The 26,408-nt window shown below is 42.1% G+C and overlaps 1 protein-coding gene across 4 annotated transcripts in view; it reads left to right on the top strand.

Annotated features, from left to right (window-relative positions):
* SCN5A (sodium voltage-gated channel alpha subunit 5) overlaps window positions 1-26,408 on the top strand; it is a 176,231-nt gene that overhangs the window by 59,800 nt on the left and 90,023 nt on the right. For 3 of the 4 annotated variants that reach the window (XM_076331980.1, XM_076331978.1, XM_076331979.1), the window contains exons 11-15: window positions 1,624-2,025; window positions 11,240-11,372; window positions 14,899-15,137; window positions 20,526-20,699; window positions 22,123-22,479. In XM_076331980.1, the coding sequence (XP_076188095.1) occupies window positions 1,624-2,025; window positions 11,240-11,372; window positions 14,899-15,137; window positions 20,526-20,699; window positions 22,123-22,479 (1,305 nt within the window). Of the gene's footprint in view, window positions 1-1,623; window positions 2,026-11,236; window positions 11,373-14,898; window positions 15,138-20,525; window positions 20,700-22,122; window positions 22,480-26,408 lie in introns of those variants that run through there. The other variant, XM_076331981.1, reaches the window with a different exon arrangement.

Genomic DNA, 26,408 nt, shown 5'->3' with positions numbered 1-26,408 from the left:
AGAAAACATGTAAGTGATGTAAGTAAATGTGACCAATTAATGACTCCCCAGCTCACAAAATTTACACAGAGCTGGATTTCTGTAAATGGCATGCATTTTTTAATCTAATAGTTTTTGCTGTTGTCTCATTGCTTGAGTGGGTCCCGTTACAAATTACACCTTTGTTAAAGCTGGAATTGCTCTTTAGCTTCATTCTGGGTAGGTTTCAAGACACCACGTACCAGAATGACCGTGGATTGGAGCTGTGCATTGCCAGTTTGTTTCTTAGATTAATATTTCTTGTTTTCACATTTCGCCCCTGGATGTCATATGCATGAGAAACATGGGAGACACATTTCAAAGCTTATAGTAAATCTTCTCTGCAAGGCTGTGTCTGGCATGGTTGGAGGGAGTAAGGCTGAGTCATCATTCAGATGCAATCTGAGCAGCTGGAAGTGTGTTGCCATCAGAAATCAGTCTCAATGACTGTGCCATGGAAACCCAGGCACGGATTTTTGACCAGTTGAAATTCGGTAGCAATCCAAATGGGTTGTTTTTAGTTAGAAGGGGCCTGGGTTTTGTACTCTTCCTTGTACCGGTGTCACAAAATAACATCATTACGTAACTCAGTGGTGTGAGCTACAGTGCGAAATGAAATCAGGCTGCATTTGGTTTGTCTCGTTTGTGGATGCTGTGGAGATCTGACCTCTCTTCATATATACTTGGCTCATGAGAAAGTTCTGAAGAAGCTGAAAATTCTGTACGGGCCATAAAATCAAAAGTATGTTCTGCCTAAATGCTTTTATTCCGATAATTTCCTCTTCAGATATGAGGGAAGGGGATAGACTTTAATTCCTTATGCATTTTCTGAACATCCTTTTTACTCTGCCAGGGTTTAGGTGTGTTTAGTGCTTGGCTACGTCTTGCTGATGCTCTGTCAGAGTTGCACTCTCACTAGCTGATGTCAGAGTGGATCGTCAAGGCTTATATTTGGGTGTGAGGGAGACTGCTGTGTACTGAGGTTACCTGCCCCTTAAAGCAGCCACGTGCATTGGGATAATCATTCTACAAACTAATAAACCATATCCCTCTTCTTGCTCTTGGTTTTTTTTTTTCCTTTATCACCTTCGTCCGTCGTATTCTGCTTCTTCTTCTTCCTTCTTCTTCTCATTTCCCCTGCAGTTCATTTCCTGCCCTATTTCTTTATCTCTTCTTCTCCCACTGCAACGTTCCTTCCCTAGCTGTTATGAAGATGTGTGATAATGCGGTAAACTGGAGCTGGATCCCCTTCCCTGCTCCTGTCTTCCACTCCTTGTGCTGCCTTCCCAAGTCCTTTGGCACTTATCAGATGGGGGGGGCAGGGAGTAGAAGCAAAGGAAGTATCACGCTACGAGGTGAATGCCACCTTGACCCTTCCTATTTCAGTACATCTTTAACTGTCAAGTATTAAACAAATACCTAATGGCTAGGAATGACTATTCAACCTCTTAACTTTGTGAAGGTTGAATACGTGTAATTAAGTCTTTCTCTGAAGCACTTGATTTAAAATGGAACTTACTGCTCTCCCCAGACCTTCCTCGCTCCTGAAAACGTGTTGCAAAATGTTGTTTCTCTTTCCCCTTTTTCCTTTCCGGGGGTTTCTAGACTCTCCTTGACATTAGTTATGGTCCCAGTGCAAACTTGGTGAAGCGCAGAACCAGCCACGGAAGCATATTCAGTTTCCGACTCCGTGGCAGAGACACTGGCTCCGAAACAGATTTTGCCGATGATGAGATCAGCACTGCTGGGGAAAATGAAAGCCACCGGGGCTCTCTCTTAATTCCAAGATCTGGGAGGCGTCCGAGCGTGCAAAGTCAAGTGAGCCATAGTTCTCACCCTACTACTCCCAACTACACCCAGACGGGCAAAAGGAACAGCTCAGTGGATTGCAATGGTGTGGTTTCCCTGATAGGAGGAGGCACCGGGGCACTCAACCCAGACCCTACTTCTCCTGCAGGGTTACTGCTCCCCCCAGTTATTATGGAAAAACCTGGGACAGGCGACCTGGTGAGTACTTTATAACTTTTGTATGTGATTCACGCTCTTGTTTCCTTCTGAATGTTGTTAGAGTTTGCTGTCATTGATTTACGCCATATGCAGTCTGCAGTGAGAAACCCAGACCCAGCATCCTGAGGCAGGGTGGGAAGACGATGGCATAACTCCCACAGCAACGTGTGTCTAGTGCTGCATAAGAGAGGTTCATGACTTCTGGTGAGACTTACTCTCCAGAGCTGGCTGGAGGCAAATACCTAAATCTTGGGTTTGATATGAATTTTCTTTTCTTGTAGGGACATTTTTTAAGTTGGTTTCTTTTGACGTTTGAATATCTGACAATGTCCGGTGGCTAGAAAATGATGTTTTTAAAATGACTCGGTGTGAGTCTTACCATCTTGAGACTGCGTTTTCTCCCACTGGTTGCTATCTGTTTGCATCTAACCTCGTCTTCTGTATAGCTACTTGTGGAGGGCTGTTCTTACGGTCCGAAGGTAGTTCCCAGAAGGGTTTAACATCCAGTTCAAATAACACCCAGGAAAGATGAGCAGATGATCAACAGACTTCAAGCCTTTTGTAGATTGCCAGGATATTTGTTGCAAAGCACCACTGCTGCAAATTATTTATTAAGGCTGTAAATAAAACTATTAAGACTGATACCATTAGGACCCAAGCACAAATTCACTTGGAAAACCATGAGATGGTGTTTTGGAAATAGCTGCTACACAGGCAGGACAATTTGGACAGGTTGCCAGTTTGACATGGTGGGAATTTATCTCTTTTAATGTAGATAATCTACATTGGAGCTCATTACTCTCAACAGTCTTTAAAGCAACGGAGGTCTAGTCATTATGGCCAGTGTGGGCAGGATTTATTTCATCTTAGAGATCTAAAATGGGTCAGAATAATCTCTCTCCCTAAAAGTCCCTCTTTCTGTTCACTTTAACTACAAGGGGAGCCCAAGGTGAATAACTCTGTATTGCACATGTCTTAAGTCAGGTGAGATGAAACCTACTCAGAATAACCAGGTGCCAAAAACGGGTTACATTGGTGGGGAAATAAGCAAATGTGATTCTAACATGTATTAGGCAAGGTATTTCCTGAAGAGAAAGGCGAGTGAGATGGATCCCAGCCGTGGTGTCAGATTATCAGTAAATTGAGAAGTAGCTTTTTTTTTTTTCTCTAGAGCCAGGCAGCTTCTTCCCTTTCAAGCTTTGTATTGAATTTTTTTCCTCAGCTATCCAGGCATTCCCTGTAGTCCTGCAAATAGACTCTCACACTGTATGTGAGAGGAGGGGCCGTGCTGGGTGGTGTGAGAATTATCTGTTTTGTTGACAGTTTTGAGGCTGTTGCTGCTTTTTCAGATGTTCACACCTTTGTTCATTTAGGACTTTGGTACTCCCATTTTTACTCTCTGCAGACAAGGAAGACCAGTCCTGAGAGCAGTCTCTAGACAGCTGAGCAGCAGAAACACTATTTGTAGATAGTGGAGTTTTATTGGACTTAGCTTGGTGCAAAAAAGCTGTGCATTAAAGGAACTGTGGAAGATAGAGTTTGTACATCTGTTTAAAAAAAAAAATCTGAACCAAAGTAGAAAAGCTTCAGTAGATGAGCAGTGGACGTCCCCCTTTCCTCTGTAAGGAAAGCAGCTCTGCGGGCTGCTGAGGCTCTCCCAGCTGTCAAAAAAATCTTAACAAAGCATGAGAGCACTCAACCTTTCATGGGAAATATTGGTATTTTACAGGATTGGGCCCTGAGGTGACAGGGAGGCTTTGAGCTCTGCTGGCATTTCTTTTCATTTGCCAGCTTCCTGCCTTTTAAAAAAAAGGATGTTGAAAATTAAATGGCCTGGGTGGGTGAGCTCACTTGGCAGTTCCCTGGTCATCTAGGAAATAACACCCAGGCACTATAGTAACAGATGCTCATTCATTGATGCAATGTGAAGGATGTTGTGTCTTCTGCAAAACGGGTTTGGTATCTAATCTATCCAGAAAATGTGAGCTGGAGTTAAAAGCTAATTGGCAAGAAGCCCATTGCTGTACAGATGTATTCACTACAGGAACCATAAGCGCTGAGCACAAACGTGCAGCCTCAGTTGTGGACCGCAGGCAAAAGGAAATAGCAAATCCAACACCTCAGTGTGCTCAGAGATAAATCGACATGCTTCTGGGCTTTGTGTTTGATTACTTTCACCTTTTTCTTGTTAAAATTTGAAGTTGAGTTTGTTTGTTAGCAGCTCTGGCTTCTTTTTATAGTCTCTTGATATGTTTGGGGGAGGCAAAAGAAAGATGTTGCAGCGTGAAGTTGAAGTTACCTCATTAACCCCACTGACCTTGCCAGTTTTATTTATTTTGTACAAGTGTAAGCCCATGGAGAAAAAGGACCCACTTGTGCTATCTGTTGTATCTTCCCTAAACAAGAAACGAAGGATCAGTCCATGAAAAGGCATCACTGTAATATGTGTTAAGCCCTGACTTGCAGCTTCCTGAGGTGTAAGTGTGGCTTCACTGATGTAGATGCGACATCTGAGGTGATGTAGCTGGCAAAACATGTTTTACAGCATTAGGTTTTGAAGACGCATTTGTTTAGGTCCCTCTATGATGCTCAGTAGTATCAGATGAGCATAACAGACCTGTCTGATTGCTACTGAGGGGGGAGACAGCTGAATTCTGGTTTGGGGAAAGCCTGGAAAAGCCCTTCTAATTTAAAAGGCAGAGTAAACAACAAATAAGATCTGACCGTCTCTGGTTTTGAGTTTCCAACCTGCAGCCCTTAAGCAGACCATATTTTCAGCAGATGATTTCAAACTGGGCCCTCCTAAGGTTTCTCAGGGAAAGCACAAAAAGTCATTAGCCACTTTTGAGAATTTTAGCCTGATCAGTTTTAACTACATTCAGCCTGAAGATTTTACCCCAGGCAAAATAGTTGGGACCACGATGAACAACTTTCATGCCTTTATGCCATTGCAACTGCCACCCCCTGTCCCGGCCAAGGTCTGTTTGCCCATGGGAATGGCTGCAGGTGGCAGCTGAGCTGACATGAAGGTATCCATGCTGCTTGTTCCCTTTCCCATGAGAGAGGCAGCTGCAGCAGATTATCCCACTATTCAGGCTGGTGACTCAGAAGAGTGGTCTCCTGACACTTGGCTGAAGAAGAGCATGTAAGCTAAAAAAGCCAGTTTCAAATGCTTTTCAGATGGCCCTGGCTGCTTGGCACAGACGGTTGTGAGTGTGCTTCCGTGAGAAACAAAGTGTGCTTCCACTTTCCATCTCCTCCCCCTAATCCCTAAATACAGCTAGTGAAACAGGAGAGATTTCAAATAATCTCAGTCGATGCTGCTTAGGCCTGTCAGTCTTGTCAGATGGGGTAGGCTGACTGGTCAGCAGGCTTGCTGGCCATGTTTGGCACGGTCCATGCAGAATGGCATCCGTCCATGCAGTCACCAGGGGCTTCAGTGCACAGCCTGAGCAAGAGGAGGGACATCCTCTCCTCTGCAGGAATCCCATGAGACTCTGCACACTTTGCTACACCCGTTGATGTTCCCATGCCACATAAGAGCACCCGCAAAGAGTGGTGGCAGCGTTGTCGGGGAGCTGCTCTTGGCAGCACGGAGGGTTACACTGCAGTGTTCAAGCTAGGAAGCCCGCTGAGGTATGAAGAGCAAAGTGGTGCAATATGAAAGTATGATCTGCAAACACCCCCCACAGAGGTGGCTCTGGGTCAGGCATTCTTCACCTGGATGTGAAGAGCAACAGGCATTCAAGTCTGAGGGGTGCAGGGAGCTTGTCCCAAGAAACCCGTGGTATGTCCTAGTCACTCTCCTTGAAATCTCCAGTGTACCCTGCAGAGGACTGAATCAGGGCTGGTCCTGTTCTCCTACCAGCTTTCTTCAAGTGGTGCAGCTGCTGATTTCATCGAACTTACCCCAGTGTAAATAAGACACAAGCAGGATGACCATGGTGACCATGCTTAAAGTCCTAATTTTTTTTGGCTTGTCCTGAGACTGAGAAGTTTGAAAAATGATACGTTTTTATGCTCTTGCTGATTGCCGGGCTGGGAGCTTGGGCTATTGTCTTTTTTAGAGAAAGTCTATATATCATGTAAGTAACTTCAGAGCACACTACAAACTAAAGTTTCTGCACATTCTTGTAGTATTTATTTGTAGCTATGTATTGTTCTGTTGTGTCTTGGTGTTTCTTAGTTATTTAAGAGGTTAGAATAACATCTCCCTTCAACAAGGTATTGATCTGTTTGAACAGAATTGGATTAAGTTAATGAGCTGTTATCTGGAGCTCAATGTATCCATGGGATCTGATGAGGATGAGTAAGATGTCACCTGTGGTTTTCAAGAATTTCTTAAGGGTTAAAAAATACACATGGCAGCATCCCCTCTTGCCTCCTAAAGCCAATTTGAGCCCTTTCTGTAACTCTGCAGGGGTATCACAGGGGTTGTTTGGTTTATCCTGACATTCCAATTATTTTGGAGGTTAGAAGTGGCAGAGAAATGGACATGGGACTGAGGAGGTGATTGTTTGCAAGTGGGCAGCTGGCTGTTGGCTGGTGGTCTCCATTGCTTTGTTCTCACTTGCTCACCAAAGCTTCCCATCAGCCCAGCAGCGGAGCAGGGCCACCCATGACATGGCTTTGGGATGAGCAGCAAGGTGGAGGTTGGAGCTACCTGGGGTCTCCCTCTTGCACACACAACCTTTCCTGAATTTCATCTTGGTTGCACATATTTTTTTTTTCTTTTAGGAAACTAGAAGTACTGAGTATTTCTAGCTTGACAGGAGAGAAAAATACTTGGGAATGAGCCCTTAAGAAAGGCCAGGCTGCTCACCGAGGTGCCGAACTAAGGATTTAGATGCTTATCTTTAGATAAACTTTTTTGTCTTTTTTATACAAAAAAAAAGACCTTCGCTTTTGTTCTTGCTAAGCATAAAACTGTTTTGCTGACCACATTGGTTTGAGGTTTTCTTGTTCACCCTAAACCACTTCGAGTTAAATTTCTTTTTTCCCCTTCTTGCTTTGCCATGGGACTGGTGAAAAGGCAAAGTGTTAGCAGTTTTCATGTTCAGAAAGAGGTCAACAAAATAAGTCATCAAAAAATCGCCACCAGTAAGTCATTCGGACGAAAGCTAGCCAGCCCTCTGCCACTGTCGCACAGAGAGCTGTCACTGTGGCTCTAGTTTCCGCTCATTTCAAACTTTGCTTTAGCACATCCTAAGTGTAAATGCAGATTTGACACAAATATTGCAAGCTGCTCCAGTTTACAGTGCATCTTTTTAGATAATCAAGTATCCACAAAATTAAATGCCTTCCTTTTAATGCTCTGCGCTATTATGGTCACCTTCAATCTCATTAAATAATTGTGCTAGTGCCTTACCGGGTCCATTGTTCATGGTGTGGCCTTCTTTTTATGCTTGAAAAGATTTTTACTGTACAAGGAAAATTAAACTTGTCCCAGTTCCCAAATGTGGTCTTTAAAATGCTGCCATGTATAAGCCCATCTTCACATAACAGTTTTGGCGTAACTCAGAACTGTAGGCAGTCAGAAGAAAATAATTCTGCAATGTTATGCATCTTCATTTACATGTAAATTACTGAAGAGCATATTTGTCCCTATAGAATTCAGCTAATCCAAAGGAGAAACGTTTCCAGTCAATAGGGGAGCAACACAAATAATCTTGTCCTGCTGGAGGTGCCTGTGTTTAATTCCGTTGTGATTTCTCATCTGCATCCTAAGGAGACTCCTTGCGTAACTATAGGGACTGTTGTTATTTTTGCTTAACTTCTATACAAATATAAGTACGATGACCAACTGTGCCTGTGTACATTCTCTCTGTAACGATAATAGCCTTTATGCTGCCTTGTTCGTCCAGTTCCTGGAACTGCTCTCTATCTCAGAGTGCAAAACCTGCCAGTTCCTTCTGTGACTACTAGCTAACTCTGTCCTAAAATAAATAATAAACACACACACCCCTCACATATCTATTTACAAAGAACAAAAGCTCATCAACTTCCCTAAGTAACTTCAATAATTTTAAGCAATTCACCTGGATGGAAACTTTCTTTCCTGGAAAAATACTTCATAGTAAATTGCAAGCTGACTATGTGACAGATTTACTGTTCTTTTGATAAAGAGGCCACGTCCTCCTGCAAGAGGACAGGAGTATTCCTTACACCCCGACATTGCCTGCCAGACACTGTGTCCTGGCTCTGGGGATGAACGTCCGCTGTGTGCCCGCTGCCGAGCGGCTGGCAGGGAGCAGCAGGCTTCGGGCTCTGCCCTCCGGCGGGGACACGTGCAGCTGGGCAGGCGGGCGGCTATCACGTGTGGCAGCGTTTGCTCTGAACGCAGGCCAGCAGCAAATTTCACCACCTCGCCCCTCCAGAGATGAAGAAGGAGCCATGCACACGTCTCCTTCAGAAATACCCCTTTGCACACGGAGGATGGCACACTGCCAACAGTCCCCTTGACTCCAGCGCAACTCCTGAAGTCTTGGGGACCACTTCTTGTGACACAGGTGGCAGGACTGAGGATGCTGGGCTGGAAAGAAAAATAGAGTGACTTAAAAAACTTGTTGGGTTGGGAATATCACATCAAACTTAGGGAAAAAGTCAGTTCCCTGCTATTTTTTTTATGAAGGATATACCAAACCTGTTTAACTTGGACTTTTCATTTACCCTGGTTTAGCTGAATCAAAAAATAGGAAGAATGACTTTCTGAATGTTTTTCCTTTGACTTTTTACCTCTGCAGTGAATTCTCTTTGCACCTGTGAGTAAAAGGTGGCTTTCAGATAAAGGCCACCAACCCATAACTTCTGCAAGCACTTCTGCATGCGTGACTAGGAATATAGTATCTTTCTTGACAGTCAGAAAACTGGTACTTCTGGGGATGAGGTTGTCCAAAGACATGTTACTGGTATGTCCTAAGCTTTGGGTCAGATGGGATAGAAAGATGATACAATTTAAAAAGTTAGATGATCCAGAGGAATTTGAAATTTGAGGTTTTCTTATGGTTTATTCTACAGACAGAGGGAACTGGAAGGGTTGGGGTTTTATTTGGCTTTTTTTTTTTCCTTTTTCTTTGCTTTTACTTTTTTAGTTTATTCTACTTGGAAATTTGTCTCCCTCATGTTTTTTATCTCCTTGTCTAGTTATTTCTTTTCAGCCCCGTGTATTTGTTATGTACTCCAAACTGGTGCAAATGATTATGCAATTCTGTAGATGCTTTCTTCGTTAATAAAACATTTGTTGTTTCTTTGGTTTTTATTGGATGTTTTTGAGGTGAAGGGAATCAAGCGAACTAATGCATCTGAAATATACCATTCCTGGTTTCCCCAGCTCCTAAGCCAAGGATAAGGTGTTTTCTTGTTATGTTGTTCACAAGTAAGAGTCTCTTTGAATAGGTTCTGATTACACCTCTCCTTTTAAGATGACTGCATCAGTAACTCAATGGACAATGAGCCAATTGTTTTAACAAAAGAGAACATTTTATTTAAAAAAAAAAAAGCCATTTTGAAGCATTACTGCTTTCCTGGCTTAGCTAATGTTTTAAGTGCTTGCTTTAAAAGTCCTTACTCTTCTCTGGTCTTGCAGTGATTGGTATTTTTAACTGCCGTACTTTGAAGTGACCTAGGACCAGTATCCTGGCTATTTTCAGTGTCAATCAGTGGCCAACTGGCTTTGTTGCAACCACCTGACAAGGGGATGTCCCCTGTCCTGAAGAGGTCATACACCAGAAAGACAGCTCGTAGAGCTTCCGTGCTTTTCTCCTGCTATTCTCATGGAACTGCCTTTCTTGAAGAGCAGTTTTGATAGAGAAATGGCCAAGAGGAGGGATCCTGAGTCCCTCTGGGTGCATATCCCGGGCACAGACAGCAGAGCTGTGAAGCAGCTGCCCATGGCAGGTCTCGGTTGGCATCCTGAGTGCTGCTCCGGGTGGTTACGGCCATTTCAGACCCAAGTGATGAGAGAAGATCCAGAAGACTGAATCCAATTCCTGTACCTCATTTGACTATGGAGAAGCAAAAGCAGCTACTCTGACACCTGTATAAACCAGAGCTTTCCATCTTCATAGGAATCTCTTCTCCTTTCACATTTCCTTGAGCTATATCACAAGCACCATCAGGACCCATCTATCTACAGTGTCTCTCTCTTGCTTACGTAGTGTCTCGGAGCTCACAGTCTGTATGCTTGGAGGAGCAGGACGGGGGCTGTTAAAACATTTATTTTGGGAGACTGAGTGTCTCAACCAGGAGGTCTGAGACAGAGAATGGCGTTGAACTTGGCTTTCCTAGTTCCTTACACCTTAACCACCACGTTTCCTTCTACCTGTGGGAGAGCTGGAGGCGTAAAGCAAGCAGGATTTGTCTCCGTATGAAGTGGGAGTTTGTAATAGTAGAAGTCTTAACATGTTGCTCCTGTGAGCTGACAATATAAAGTATTTAATACAGTGTGTGTCTGCAGCTATACTGTGTTTCTGGCTGACTTCAGAAACCCAAGCCTTCAAAAAGCATAAAACTAATTTAAAATGAAACATTAAATAAAGACGGTTTGCGGAGTTCTGTTTTTCTGGTATTTTATTTCTTTTTTTTTTTTTTAAGCTTTTACTTGAGAAACATGAGAACTAGATAGTTTGACGGGGTTTTTTATTTTTCCTGAGAAAAAAGAAGCCAAGATTCTCCCCTAATTACGGAGCTTCGGAATCCGTGACACCAAAGATCACCAGAATGACAATATGTTCCTGAGATTTGGCAGTGTTTCAGAACAAGAAAAAACATGTGTTGAGGAGTCAGTTTGCTTGGTACTATATCAGAGGCCTGTAATGGAGCTGTTACCCACGCCCCGTTTCCTCTTCTATCGGTATAATTAAACAGTTAACACATTTCAGAAATAATGGAATAATTAATGTAATTAAGCAGGGCTGCTTTCACAAGCAAAGAACATGGTAAAACAGCACTGCTGTTTCTCTGGCACCAGAAGCGTCCCTTTATTTTCACCTGCATCTTTCACCTATTTACATGAAGGCAAAGGGCAGGGCAAAGTTTCCAAAATTGCTCAAAGTACCATTTTCAAAAGCAATACCCCATCAGCACACGTCTAATTGGGAAATCGGTGAGCTTTGGACTTATCAGATGGGAAAAACCGTGCTAAGGCAATTTTGAAAATGCTACCCCATATCTGCCTTGTTTTTATTTTGCTGATCCAATGTGTTCATTTAAGCAGACCTCTCCCTCGGACGAGGCAAGCAAGAAGCACCTTTTAATGCCCCACCGCCCATCGGTGGACCACTCGGACGAACCCTTTCAGAGGCAGAGGGCAGTGAGCGCTGTCAGCATCATCACCAGTGCCCTGGAAGGTAAGACACATCTTTAGTTCCCCAACTCAAAGCCATATGCACGTTGACTGGCAGGAACAAAGTGACACAAAAGACCCTAATATTAAACTCTCATTTTGCAAGAGGCTACCCCAACATTATAGGTAGTTATTGCAACCCCTACAATATAGGTGAAGCAAGAAGGCAATATAATCACTATCTTACCCATGGACTTGTAAAAATCCTGACAAAATGCTGGCCATCGAAGTCGGATCTGGTAACATTTTGTGCCCCCATGGCATTTGATTTACACAGGGCTAACCAAGATGCAGGGTAGTGGGGCGCCAGACTGTTTGGGTGACTGTACATGCATTTATGTCTCATCTCTCTGGAGCTGATGCGAAGCCTGGTGTGTGCAGTCACCAGCTACGTGCAGAACTTACAAGTAGTGGAGGAGGAAAGTCTCCTCCTTGCAGAGCAGCTAGTGGGACACAACAGTTTGGTGCGTGTTTGAAACCCACCGTGAAATTTAAGGATGCGCAAAGGACCCAGTTGTCCATGCAAATATTTCTCAGCAAATTTTTCCATTGCTCATTAGGCTTCTCATTAGGTGCAGGAGGATTTCCCTTCCCTGTCTTTCCAAACACAGGAACTTTGCATTTCCCTTTTACAAATTTATTGATAGCAAGACAACAACTCAGAGGAAGACATCGCATTTCTAGGCTCTTTGCATGCAGCATGAAAGGGCTTCTTACAGTTCCTCGTGTCTCCTACATTGTAAATTGAGACAAGATAGGAGGTAGCAACTAAGAGTATAGCAAAACGTCTGTCAAGAACACAGTGTGGAGCAAGGGAAATTTGGGATTCTCCTGCGGCCTTATTCTCTGTGTTACTGATGAATAGGAAAGCAAGACAGGGGACTTGTCTGGGAGATGCCTTACAGAAAGGGACTGGACCTAGCTCTTTGGAGACAGCCCAGCATGAAACCACAAAGCTCTTCTTCCTCCTGAGCTTTTTACCATCCCCTGTGGTTATATTCAGCAGTATTGTGGCCAGAACAGATATATATATGTTTAAATAAATAAAGAGTTATATTCTTAATAGGTAAATAATCACTTCAATGTATTCCAGTGTTTAGTGTATTCTGCAAAGGTTTTATTTGTTTTCTGTGGGGTTTTTAGCAATTAACTTTGTGATTGATTTGCTTCTTTATAATGTGTTAAGAATGCCTAAAAGGCCTGAGCTGGACTTCTGCTTATTTATTTAATGGTACTTTCTATTACTTTTTACCACAGAAATAGAGACCATCAAGCCTAGGGTAACTCAGCGGATGTACGTTTTTAGCCTCATACAGAAGAAAGCTGTTTCAATCCTTATCAAACCTTTTCTAACTCCCAGACTTTGATTAGTCATTGAAATTGAATACTTGTTAACAACAAGAGGAATATCTTGAATAAATCAGAAATAAAATGTATCACTGGCTTTAACTATAATAATAGCTGTATGATTTGTGCCAAACTCTGTGAAACAGCCACATCAGAAATCCCTTCCCATTTAGTTAACTGGTTTCTGCTCTCGGCTCTTGGGTAGTCATCACCTGCCTGTTTTCCCCAGACATTGCAAAGCCTTGCAGACAACGAAGGACCTGGGGGGAGGGGGGGGGTGTCATTTAAAAATAAGAGTAAAAATATCTCCAACACAAACTTTGACTGTGTTTTTCTGACCATTTTTTTAAAACAATATAAAGTAGCAGAAAAAAAGCAGCTGAGTCTAATTTCACTTTCCCTTTTGCAGATGTCTTTCAAAAACTAATAAATCTGTTGTGATTTCTAAAGGTCACCCGTTCTGGGGAAAGGATGTGGGTTCTTGATTGATTTAAACCATTTTAATGCCACATCACTGCCAAAAGAGGACAGTCACACCTTTCTCCTCCCCTCGCTGTGTTCCTGCAGTTTGATTTGACCGTACAAGCAATTGGTTTTCAGCTGGATCAGCGAGCAGAACCAGCACACCCAGAAGGTCCAGGAGCACAAAAGCTGTCAAAAGGACAGAGAAATAACCTGTGGCTGAGAGGGATGCCCCTTTCAGCAGCAACCTGGACTTAAAGGGGCATGTGTCGAGTGTGGAGCCTCAGAGAAAAGAGTCACACATCTGATGTGTGTCCATCATTGAAGGTCCCAAAACTAATAACAGTGGAATAAGCCGGGTTGGTTAGAAGTGATTATGAGGAGTATGGATATAGACAGATGTGTTCTTCTGGATTTACCTGGAAAATTAGGTCCTTTAGGAAGTGACTGCCCCAAAGTCTTTATTACTTTGAGGAGGGTTTCCAAAAAAATGCAAAATTAGGATTTTGCATTGAAATTGTTTGGCGTACGGATGGTTCTCACATCATTTTAGGCACTTACCTGTAAACCCTGTGTTTGGAGGCTGGAAAGACATAGTTATTGCTTGGGAGCAATTTGGTTTCCCAGAGATCTCGGAGCAGTGTAGATGTTTGCGCAAAACCTGTGCATGGAGGACATCATCCGATATTTTGAAAGCTTGCTAGAAGACACCTAATACCGCAGTTCTGTTGTCCAATGACGGAAAATGCACAAAGAATGCATCCTGGCTTGAGAGAGGAGGCTGTTTATAAACTGATTGAAATAACAGCCTTGGCTGAAGTTTTCCTGTTATCAGTGCAGGTTCTAATTATATAGACTAAAACCGTTATGCAGCATTCCATGCCCATAAAGGAATCAGAAAAGGAAAGCATTAAGCAATTCCGCTAATCATTATCATTCAGCCATTAACTGTCTTTTTTGGCTTTTCTTTTTCACTGTTTAACACAAATTATACTTATGAAGCTATTTCACTTCTTTTGTGATCAAATAAAATGAACATATAAAAGCTGTATTTTAGGTAATATTGTAAAAGCATCTTTAAAAAACACAATGGAGCTTTAGCAGCATTTTCAAACTAACTTATGCACTCCCCTGATTTTGTATGTGGGCCTTTCAGAAGAAAACAGATGCTTAATGCCTGTTTGGATTGCACATCAAGAACCGAAACCCTATTGATAACCAGTGATACTCTGGCTCTCAAGCGCTTAAATCAGCTCTAAATATTGGATTTAAGCTCTTTCATCTCTTAACCGCTTTAAAAGGTATTACTTAAGATACTTCTAAAATGGGACCTGGGAATGAAAAAAAAATATTCAAATCTAAGTTAAATGAAGATAGTGTATTCTTATCCATTTGAACTTGCCAAAATGGAAAACAGAGTAAAAGTCTGAGCCTATATATAATACTAGACTTTACATCCATAGTGTGATTCTTCGTTTTTGCTTGTGACACTTTTAAAAGGTTATTACTTTCAGAATAGGTCACTGTCTGCTAAGTGCAGGTCAACTGGCAAAAAACCCAAAGTGCGTAATTTGCCAGCCTGTTAGGACAGAAATATTTTTACCCTAAAAAAAAGTTTGAGGTAATTCAGGGGCCTTTCTCTACGTTATGAGTCATTTTAAGTGTTCTCTTGTCATATAACTCAGTGTGAATTGACTGTTACTTTGCTGCTTGTGACTTAGAGCTTGAGGAATCACACCAGAAATGTCCTCCCTGCTGGAACCACTTTGCTGTTAAATTTCTCATTTGGGATTGCTGCCCGCTTTGGCTTTTAATCAAGAAATTTGTCAAGTTTGTGGTAATGGACCCATTTACCGACCTCACCATCACCCTTTGCATTGTGCTGAACACACTCTTCATGGCCTTGGAGCATTATAAGATGACGAAGGAGTTTGACCACATGCTTTACATAGGCAACTTGGTAAGTGAACGTGAACTTGCAGTGCTACCTGAGGAGTCTATTTCCTGCTTTTTACAGTTTTGGCTGCAGCTTGGGAAGACCCCGTTTTGATATGCTGTCAGCATCGCTTTGCCTATGACATGTCAAGAGAGTCCACATAGTCACCTCTTCCTGGGGGTGAAGAGAAAAGAATGAAGGACAAGGGTCTATTTTTATTAAACTAACATACTCTAATGTTATTAGCAACCATTAAAGCTATGTTTCTGGGCTGTTCCCGGTAGGTTTCTAGTTTGTATCAGTTTAAGAAAATGAGATAAGAGACAGGTTAATGGGGTTTATTTGGGATTTCTTTTAAAGAAATGATAAAGCATCGGTTCTTGGTGGCTAATAGTGACTTTTAAGTTTAAAAAAACCTACAGAAAAAACCAAGGTTTCCTGGTTTCGGCAGGGATAGAGTTAATTTTCATCCTAGTAGCTAGTACAGTGCTGTGTTTTGGATTTAACATGAGAATAATGTAATAACACACTGATGTTTTAGTTGTTGCTAAGCAGTGTTTATACTAAGTCAAGGACTTTTCAGCTTCCCATACTCTGCAAGTGAGGAGGTGCACAAGAATCTGGGAGGGAGTATAGCCAGGACAGCTAACCCAAACTAGCCAAAGGGATATTCCATGCCATATGACATCATGCTCTGTATATAAGCTGGGGGGAGTTGGCTGGGAGGCGGTGATCGCTGCTCGGGGACTGGCTGGGCATCGGTCGGCGGGTGGTGAGCGGTTGCATCACTTGTTTTTCCTGGGTTTTGTTCCTCTTTCTCTCTCTTGTTGTTTTCCATTTCATTACAATTTTTTTTACTTTTTTTTTTTTCAATTATTAAGCTGTTCTTATCTCAACCCACAAGTTTTCTTACTTTTGTTCTTCCAATTCTATCCCCCATGCCACTGGAGGGGAGGAGGGTGAGCAAGTGGCTATGTGGGGCTTAGTTGCCAACTGGGGTTAAACCACGACACAAGGCAATACCTTGGAGGGAAATAGAGTGGTGTTTGAGCGTATCTAGATGTATATGCGGGAAGGTGCCTATGGTACATTTACTGTCTGTCCCTCTATGTCCTGCTGTGCCTCCCTGCCTTGTCCAGCTGTGTGTGCTGGGTCCCATGCAAACCCCAGGGCAGAGGGGACATGGAGCAAAGCATGGGTGATGCTTCGAGGGGAAACTCTTAATGCGCAAGGTGGAGCAGCCAGAGAGACGGCTGCAAAGTAAGCAGAGACCGCACTTCTCCGAGGAAAAGCAGAGTGACAGACCTACAGCCAAGCTGCAGGGACAGCAAAAAAGCCTTTCCAATTTATTAACCCAGGGGGCCACTAAAATTCTGCAGTTACTACAAAACGGAAGCTTTTTCTTTAATCGTCTTTCTCTGCATTTATGTTTAAAAGTTACTGTGTTTTACTGCTTTAAAACTTAATGTTTAAAACCCTTTTAATTTTAGAATAGTCTGTATCGGGAAAGGCACATGCCATCTAGCTATGGTGTGGTGGAATTGCCCCTAAAATCTAGTGGTAGAAGCAGAGATATCCTATAGGATACCATAAGTAAGTCTGGAGTACCCTGGAACGTGGATGCTGCTAAGTTTGAATTTGAGAAGCTCATAGCAGGGATGAGAAATGTCCTTTATTTCTGTAAAACCGAAGGCTGCAATATCTCAAAGTGGGATTCACCTTGCCTAACTTTAGATATTTATAGCGTAGGAGTTTCTGTCAGAGCTGGTTGCCTTTGTCTCCCTTCAAAGTCCGTGGAGAGTAATGGACAATTTTAAGGCACAATTAATGTGATGTTTTAAAGACATTTACTTTTGGATAAGGTGAACTATGTCCTGGAGGCCAGTGACTGTAGTGACCATCGACTATAGTGGGAGTATGCAGGGACACTACAGATGTGATGTCTGCCTTTGGTGAGAAGCATCCTACGCTGACAGGTTTAGGTGGGTAGTAGCAATAATCAGACTTTTTGTATCAGTCCTAGAATATGTGGTACATCACGTATGGATTTTTTTCTTTACCCTGGTCCTTGTTATTCTTAGCTCTGGGCCTCCTTGGGCAGGTTGAGGTTCTTCTCCTAGGCTGTGGGACTAGTCTCCAGTTTTTTGGCTGCTGTGTCTTGGCAAATCTCCCTCTGTTGTTGCGCTAAGTAAAAATCTGTTTGGGTCTCTTGCTTCAAACCCGTGCCCTTGCCCTCTGTGGAAAGCAGTAGATAAGGGTAGCTCGGAAAGTCATCTCACAGGACTGCATCCAGCTCCACTTTGCAGCCAGCCTCCCTTGTTGCTGCTCAACAATTTGTGGCCTTCTGAGATGACTTAAAAAGACTCCTTCGGACCCAGTATCCATCACAGCAGGTGGCAATGCTGCTGTTTCCCCCTCTGGCACTCCAGATAGTAAATGTGTCTGCTCCTTGCTCTGCTTTTGGCAGATCGGCTTCTCCCTTTGCAGACCACAGGCGGTGAAACTTTAGCCCTTGGCATCCCTCCTGCCAACACGGCTCCTGCAGACCTGCCGGGGATGAGCGGGGTTGTGCCGGGTGCCAACAAGGAAATAGAGACAATGAGCAGGGTGAGGAATTGCAAGGCAAATTTTGCAAAATTTTGCAAAAAAAAAAAAAAGTACTTCACTGAGTTTCTCAGCACTGCCTAGAGCTATTTCTCCTCTTTGTGCTAAAGTGTAAAATAAGCAAAACAGCCTGATGATATTTTTTGTAGCAGGCTGATGGCACGGGTCTCCCCTTCCTCTGAGATCGCAGGATGGGTCTGCGAGAGGCCAGACGGTCCCAGCTCCCCCTCGCCAGCTTTACTAAACCCCTGCATAACTGAATTGATTGTGAGTAGAACAGGTCAGAGGAAGATAATTCCATTTTGTGGAGGATTTTGCAAAGTCATTTGTAATGAAAATTGACTTTTTTTGCAATCCCCTGTGAAAGGGAAGGGAGTCCCATCTCCAGGGCAAGCTGCCAGGTGACTGCATCCCCTAAGCCGCAGACTGCCAGACCCCTCCTCTGCCCCCACGCTGGCTGGCTGTCATCTTCCCATTGCATCTAACCCTCTTTGAGTGATTATACTAGCATTAAGGGGGGGGGGGGGGGGGCGCGAATATTAAAAAGGGCAGATCTTTGGCATTTTTTCCTCAAAACGAATGTTTCTGAGTGAAATGAAAGAATGAAAGTGGAATATAGATTCGCTTTCTCTGAGAGCGATTCTTAGTCTGCTGCCAGTCATTGGAGATCTCCCGCTCTGATTGTCCGTCTACTTCGTACAGCACCTGCTACCTTCAGATTCCTTTCATTCATCACTTACAGGAATCCACATTTTCAAATGTGATCAGAAGGCCTGACAAGCACATGCACATCTTTACATGGTTCATCTGCCTATGCAGTTCCACCGCTTGAAAAATAGGTAGATAGAACAAGATTTTCCCAATTTTTGTTTTCCTTTAGAAACTGAGATACCATTATGCAATATTAGAGCTTAAATAGCTGAAATGATAGAGAAAAGAATGTTTTTTTAAGACTAAGTCCTCCAAATCAGCAGTGGCATATTTAGCACCAGTGGGATGTTACGTTACTTGTTTTCTCTCCAGCCTTTATCGTATTGAGTGTTCAGCCTCTTGTACAAACACAGTCACCGCGTACCAGGTGCCGGCGATTTGACAACTGCCGTCTGAAATTCATAGCTGATACACATACACGATTCCTGATGCCTTTAGGAAGACTCAGACATTTTGCTATCTTACTGTGACATTTCCTTCTCAGAAGGCTATTGATTAAAATGATTCAGGCAAAGAAAGTGATCCTCCTGAGTCATTTCTCAGCAAGACGGTTGCATAATGTACGCAGCGTGGTATCGTGGGTTTTAAGGCAGTCCCCTGGCTACAATTTCACAGACATCCAGTTTGGTCTTGTTCTCTGTCCTAAGGGAAATCGGAGCATTCTGGTGGGACTCTTTGGTATCTCTGACCACCGTGACTCACAAATTGTTGGCTAGTTAGAAATATGAGACAGGTCATTGTGTTCTTGGTACGAGACGGTGATGGGATGACAGTCCAAATTGTTGCAGTCCAAGGTATTATTTTCCTGATGAGAAAGAGAAGGTATTTTATATAAGGAATTCTGTAAAATGGCCACTTGGAAGAATTCATTCCTGAAGCATTACAGAGTAAAGCCAAGCCTTCCTCAAATGCAGGCTATGATCATTTATTTTTACTCCTTAATATCATAATTATATAATCTTAACTTTTCCCTTCCACAACTTAACGGGTTTCTCATCTCTGTTGCTCAGAGTTGATCAGTTTTGCTGGGAGAACGCTGCAAATATTCACCTTATTGGAAGGAAAACTTTTGTCCTTGACTGTGTGTTACTGATACGTGAGCTCTGGATTCCCCCCTCTTTTTTGACCAGCACAGTGCATTAATGTTGATTGTTTCACAGAAAACCATGTGCTTTAATATGTATGTACAGTAGAGAATTTTTCAGAAACATAAAGCTCTGTGCAGCTTGTACTGGGACTTGGAATGAAAATAAAACAGTATATGAAGAAGTTGATGCCCACATTTTGTCATTTTAAGTTGACTGTAGCCTTGTGTTGTACATTTAAACTGTTACTTAAGGAGGGCATATGAAAGGACAAGATCTGATTCTCTGAGATACTTTGCAGGAATGTGTTAAAACTGAATTTGCTGTCAGCAGCCTTCTGTTCCCCTCTCCCTCTGCCTCATAGGTAATATTTATATGTTGCTTTAAAGAAAAATGTTCCAATTAGAAGTTCTACCATATGACATTTGAACTGGGTCATAAATAAGCAATGTGTTCCCAAGATGCTGTGAAAAGAAAATTGCCGTGACTGTAAAAAAAAGACTAGGACTCAAATTAGAGTTTCTAATCGCCTTCGCTTCCAGCAATAACCTCAGAATGACTGGAGGCTTCTGTTGCCCTGCTATTGATAATAATAACAAAATAAAAAGGGATAATACAGCAAGTACACTACAACCCAAATACCCCTTTAACACTCCCACTCCATTATTTCGGGTTTCTCCACTGAAATGAATAGATTTAACCTTTATAAAAGGCACCTTTACACTTTCTTTTTCACCACTGGGATTATTCAGATGATGGAAGGAGATGGAAATATATGTTCCAATCCAGTGCTTGAACTCAGATGTCATTGTCAGTTTACAACAGTATCAAATATTATTGTGAAAAGACTAGACAAAGTTGTAATGGTGATAAAGAATCAGCCATGAAAAATAAAGTATTTTCTTGTAAAATGTTTTTGGCTTTCCACTGTGTTCACCTGTATCAGTGGAAAGTCTGCAAGCAAGGAGATGTGCTTAGAAAGTTACTTTGACTTCATATTTTCTTTCTGCAGGTCTTCACTGGGATTTTTACAGCAGAAATGATCTTCAAAGTAATTGCCCTTGACCCCTACTACTATTTTCAGCAGGGCTGGAATATTTTTGACAGCATAATTGTTATTCTAAGCCTGATGGAACTGGGTTTGTCCAGCATGGGAAACCTGTCTGTTTTACGCTCCTTTCGACTGGTAACGGTCTTATAATGTTCTTACCCCTCTTCTTTTATTACATATAACCTCTGACACGAATGCAACATATTTTCTTAAAAACACATCTACCAATAAAGACTTTAATTGCTGCAAACTCCTGAATGGTATGTGACACTAATTATAGGCTGCAGGATAAATGGAATTGTTCCAGATTTACATCAGGGTAAATGAGAACATAATTTGATTCCTTCTAGCTGTGCCAGGTACTTGTAGCACACTTAAAATGTTTGAGTTCCAATTTGTAATAAAAATCCGCCATTTTATACCTGTACACCTGTTAGCATAGTCAGCAGATAATTGATAGCCCAAGAAATGCAAAAGCCAGTAACTTGTCATTTTAGTAGTTGTTATTCCTTAATTATATTATAAACATGCCACCATTCTTTTAAATGTTGTCAAAAGAAAATGCCTTTGAATTATTCACGGAGTGATTTTTTTTTTTCTAGAACTGATCAGCATAACATAGCATCTGTCTCTCACAGGAACTCCTTAGCTGTTAGCTCCTTTGTTATGCATGGGATAGTGGTATCCTACTAATGAGAGACTGTCGACATACTGGAACAGAAAAGTAGTTTCCTTGCCAGCCTGACATTTGTGTTGCACTTCATGTACCAGGATGTCCATGTTAATCATTCTGGCCATGATATGGCTTCACAACTTGGAAAGACCAGGAAAATAAGCTCTTATGGTTACATTTAGTGGAAGACTTTTTTTTCCAAAATTCTCTGTGCCGCTCAAAAATGCAAACTTTTCATTGCTGCTGCTAGGTCCTGAGAGTCTCCTGTCAGTATTTGAGCAATCCCTCTTCAATAGGGCTGAAATTAAACCTTCAGTTGAAAACACAGCACATGGGCTAGGAACCATTTACATCCTTAAAATAGGTCTTAAGTGGGATGGAGGTTGTGCATAGACAGCGTGATCCTCAGCACAGAGGTGATTTTCACCCTGGGAGCTAACAGCTAATAGCATCTGGCTGAGGCTTGCTCTGAAACAGAGGAATTGCTTCTCTCTTTGTGGGATCGAACCCTAAACCCCTTCCCCCAGATGCCTGCCAGGCTGTTTAATTTGAGGAGGAAAAGCAATGTAAAAGAAAATACTAAGACCTGAGATTTCCTCCTTCCATCCTCTCCCCACCATGATATCGGGGGTATGAGCCTCTGAAAGCACGTCTGTCTAACAAGGCAGAGCATAGCTCTGGAAAGGTTAATTCTCATCCAGGAAGCCCAGCTGATATTTTATTAATAGATGAAATGAGGTTAACAGGAAGTATGGCTAAAATCACCTTGTACCGCACACACTGTGGCATTTAACGTCTTTCACGTGTTACCCACTTTAATAATTCATCGGCTGAAATGTCTGTTGCTTCTGTGAACTGACACTGTTGTTTATGTTTTGTTCACAGCTGCGAGTCTTCAAATTGGCAAAGTCCTGGCCGACCTTAAATACGCTCATTAAAATCATCGGTAATTCAGTGGGTGCCCTCGGTAACCTCACTCTTGTGCTGGCAATCATCGTCTTTATTTTTGCTGTGGTAGGAATGCAGCTTTTTGGGAAAAGCTACATGGACAACGTGAAGAAGATAAGCACGACCGGCAGTTTGCCACGGTGGCACATGAACGATTTCTTCCACTCGTTCCTCATCATCTTCCGAATTTTGTGTGGGGAGTGGATCGAGACCATGTGGGACTGCATGGAAGTAGCTGGGCAGCCGCTGTGCCTTCTCGTCTTCTTGTTGGTTATGGTGATAGGAAACCTGGTGGTGAGTTCTCGAGCCGTTTTTTTCTCCATTTCCTGGTGGATGTCTGCAAATGTACCATTCTTTTATCCAGAAATGGCAAATCTCACATTGCTCCATGGCTTTAATTTGATGAACCAAGTTGTCACCCAGAGGAGCTTGTTCATATCCCACGTACAAAATTGATAGCATTGCATTGCTAATTAGGAATGAAGGCTTACTGTTTTTTGCAGAAGAACAGATAATGTTTTACTAGAAGAAAGGCACATGGGCTGGTAATAATAATTTTATTTCTTAAGCCATTCATGGAGCTGAAGGGATTCCAGATCTTTTTTCTATACAGGAGTGAATATCACCTCAATGATCACGGTACTGGGAGATATTTTTATTTCCCTTTGTTTTTGGTTCAGAACACGTGAACCTTACAGCTAGCACAGTGTCTTTGAGTGGAGTTTCGAAGGTCTTTAGCCTGCATGTTCTAGGAAGCTGCAGGTTGTGTTTACAGTAATGTCACTTGCTCGCTTGCTTTTTTAATAGACTATCCCATAAGCATGGCTTACATAAGCTCTGAACCTTTTAAGACTGAACTGTATTTCCCTGTTGACATCTTATGGAGCGCTTTGCTGGCTTGCAGTCATTGTGGAAATGTTTTGCCTGTTCAGCTTACAGAGCATCTTTGACATTGTGGCTCTAATGGGCTTACTGTTTATGTAGTGAGTTGTTTAATAGTAGATGCTGCTATAAAAAATGTTGGGTTTTGCTACCGACTGCTTTTAGTGGTTGTTTTGCTTTTAAGTACCCAGTGTTTTGGTTCTCGGCTGCTGGGCCAGAAAAGGTCTTGAAAGAGCTTGTACAGAAACAGAGCGCATTGCTTTGTTTACATTAATTTATATTTTAACAGTTAGTTTTGCACTGAAAATGTTGATGGCAAGACCAAATTATATTTTATAGGGTTTTTTAATAGAAGTCAAAAGATTAAACTATAATTACTCAGAAAGTGGCAGATTACTTACCATTTTTCCCCTAACTTCCTATATCTATAGATTTTTCTTGGAACTAAATGTGATTAGAGGAGTTGGGGCAAATTATTACTTTCTGCATATCTTTTTGGGGAGTTTAGCCTGAGATCCAGAAAGATAATCTCCCCCTCCCGTTAAGCAATGGATTCTGTGTATGATAATGAAACCTGAAAATAATATGTGGTAAATTCTAGGGAAAATGTTAACATTTGAAATATTCATGGATTATTGAAAGATGTGAATTTGCAACATCTGATACCCTTAGATATTTACACTCATCAGTGTGCATAAGTTCTGTTAAATATAAAATCTGATTCAACAGAGATTGCACTAACATTATCTACACATATTTAGCCTTCAGTGCCCAGAAACGACTGTCCCAGATGTAAAACCAGATATTGAAAACCTCTGTCAGCCTGGATAAACTGAAGTTATTGGTCAGCTGAAAGCAAAAATGCTAGCTTTATCCTTTTCAGCCAACAATTCTGTAAGCATGCGGCAATGACTGGTAAATAGGAATGATTATTGTCTGTAGATCACTCAAAAAAAAGAGGAAATGATTCATAGGTGTGAAAAGAACAACAGATTCTGAATCATGAGACTCATCAAGTGTCAACTGCGTTACATAGAGATTTCATGATATTGATTAGCAGGTAGAGAGAAGGTAATCTTATTCCTCTGGCGTCAGCAAATTTCTTGTTTTCTTTAGTGAGAGTGGATTGAATTCACAAACTCATGTATTTGCTGAACATCATCAGACCCAAAAATTCTGGTAACCAAAAAGCACCACGAACCCTAAGAAGACTCGAGCACTAAATCTTTTACCTGTAACTGGGTTGCAATCTGTGCCAGCAGTTTCTCTTTTAACTTGCCGAGATCATCTTTCCTCCTCTGCATTTCAAGAGTCAGTTCTGATGGGAAAAACGTTATCTTGAAGTTGTATCTCATTTGGACTCTGAATGCTTTCTTAGTCTCTGAGGGCACAGAGGAAATCCTGTCTTGTTTTTCCCTACGTAGCAGATCTGCACGCTCATCTAGATTAAATACTTTTATCTGTCACATAAGCCAGTACTTACAGTAGTGTCTGTGGTCACTTTTGCAACTGCAAGACTAAGCATTACAGAGCAGACCTGCTCTTTAACTACTGTAAAGTAATGGCTGCAGACTTGTGTTGGAAGAGTTACAACCGCTGCGATTCTGGGGTATGTTCAGTGATTTGGTTTGCAGGTCTTACCGAGCCTCAGTAACATAAATTCAAAGGAATGGTGGAAGAAAAGCACGGAAAGTTAGTAAGTGCCCTGGGCAAATTCATGTTATAGAGCAGTGCAGCTGTTGAAAGGAATTTAAGTAAATCTTAAATCTTTGGTTTGTATTCATATATCCTGAAAATGTCTTGGACCAGTGCAGTGCTACATGAAACTGTTTACTGCTGGTCAGCTGATATTTGAGTCATCTTCAAAGAACTAAACTTTACAGCATAGTTGGAAAATTAAGTGCTGTGTAACTGCCTTTTGCACAATAATACTGTGCTACTATTGTCAGAAGGCATTTTTAGAGTTATTGAAGCCGCTTTGGAAGGTAAAGCCAAACCAGACAGATAATAAAATAGTTTCTCCCTCATTTGTAAGAAAGAGCTTCTGAAATTGCTAACTGAATAATTATGCTTACTGTTAAGTTTTATAAAGGGCTTAACATATTTCCTACGTACGTTTATGTTACTGAGGTTAATAAGGAAAATCACCGAGACAGGAATTATTAAGAAGATGTAGGGGAATTTGGGTAGCGAGGCAGTCCCCGGTGCCCCCTACTCTGGCGGGTCAGCCAATGCGAGAGTCGAGCATGACACCAGCCACTTCTCAGGGGACAATTGCGTGTAATGGGCGCTAACAACGTGCATGAATAAAACTGACACTTCAATCACAGAAGGAACAACCTTCCAACCTCTTTGCATATGCATGACGTACGCTGGCCAAGCCACCCTTTTATTCTTCTCCCAGCCACTTGGATGAAGCCAAGGATTTTCTACCAGCTTCTCCTGAAATGCCACCAAGTGAAGGGCAACTCAACGCAGGGCAGAAATGCACTCACTGTCTTTGCTCATGCTCCGATTTGGCTGTGTATGACATAGACAGCACCCAAAAAGCATCAGTTAGTGTTAACCCAAGCTGACAGCCGCAGTGCATTAACTCACCCTCAGGGCTGAGTTTCTGGACTGCCATTGTCTCACCTCTGCCTGAGGTGATGTTACATACATCCCCTAGTACTTCCACGGCACATATACCACCGTTCCCCAATCCACCGCAAACTGGTAATTCACTGCTGCATCTCCATGGCGGATTTTGTCTTCCTGGAGTCACAGGCATGCCAAGATGTAGAATCTGTAACCAGGGAAGTGACATCTTCAGAATTTTCCTGAAAGGTGAAATATAAGGCTGGAAGTGCTCTTTTAGGATCAGTCCTAGGCTTTTTTTTTGTCTACTGTCCATGGAAATGCTATTCCCTCAGGAAAATATTAATGATATTTTCTGAGAACACAAAGGTAGAAAGCACCACCAATTTCTAGCGTATCAGGCTATCCTGTAGGAAGAATTGCATAACCATTATCATTGAATGAATGCGTGATGCATGGAATTATGAAATACAAAGTGTAAGTTCATGCACTCAGCCCTGTTTAAGAATTTATGTTATGATCAAGTAGCTTACCAACAGAAAATGTTTGAGAGGATAATAAAAGTATACATATCAGTCACTGTGGACATCTACATCTGAGATGATTGCATGGAGATGCTTTTGTAGTCAGATCTGGTTAATGGAGTCTGTGAAGTCATAAAATATCTTACCCAAAAAGACATCTAAAATACATCAGATTAAATAGACCCTAAAAGTACTTATTTCTGTCCCTGAAGTCTTGGGAGGCAAACTCAGCTGTCGATA

Source organism: Aptenodytes patagonicus, chromosome 2, assembly GCF_965638725.1.
Source record: "Aptenodytes patagonicus chromosome 2, bAptPat1.pri.cur, whole genome shotgun sequence".
Lineage (NCBI taxonomy): Eukaryota > Metazoa > Chordata > Aves > Sphenisciformes > Spheniscidae > Aptenodytes > Aptenodytes patagonicus.
Note: the sequence above shows the minus strand (reverse complement) of the source record. Positions and strands in the feature narration are given on the sequence as shown.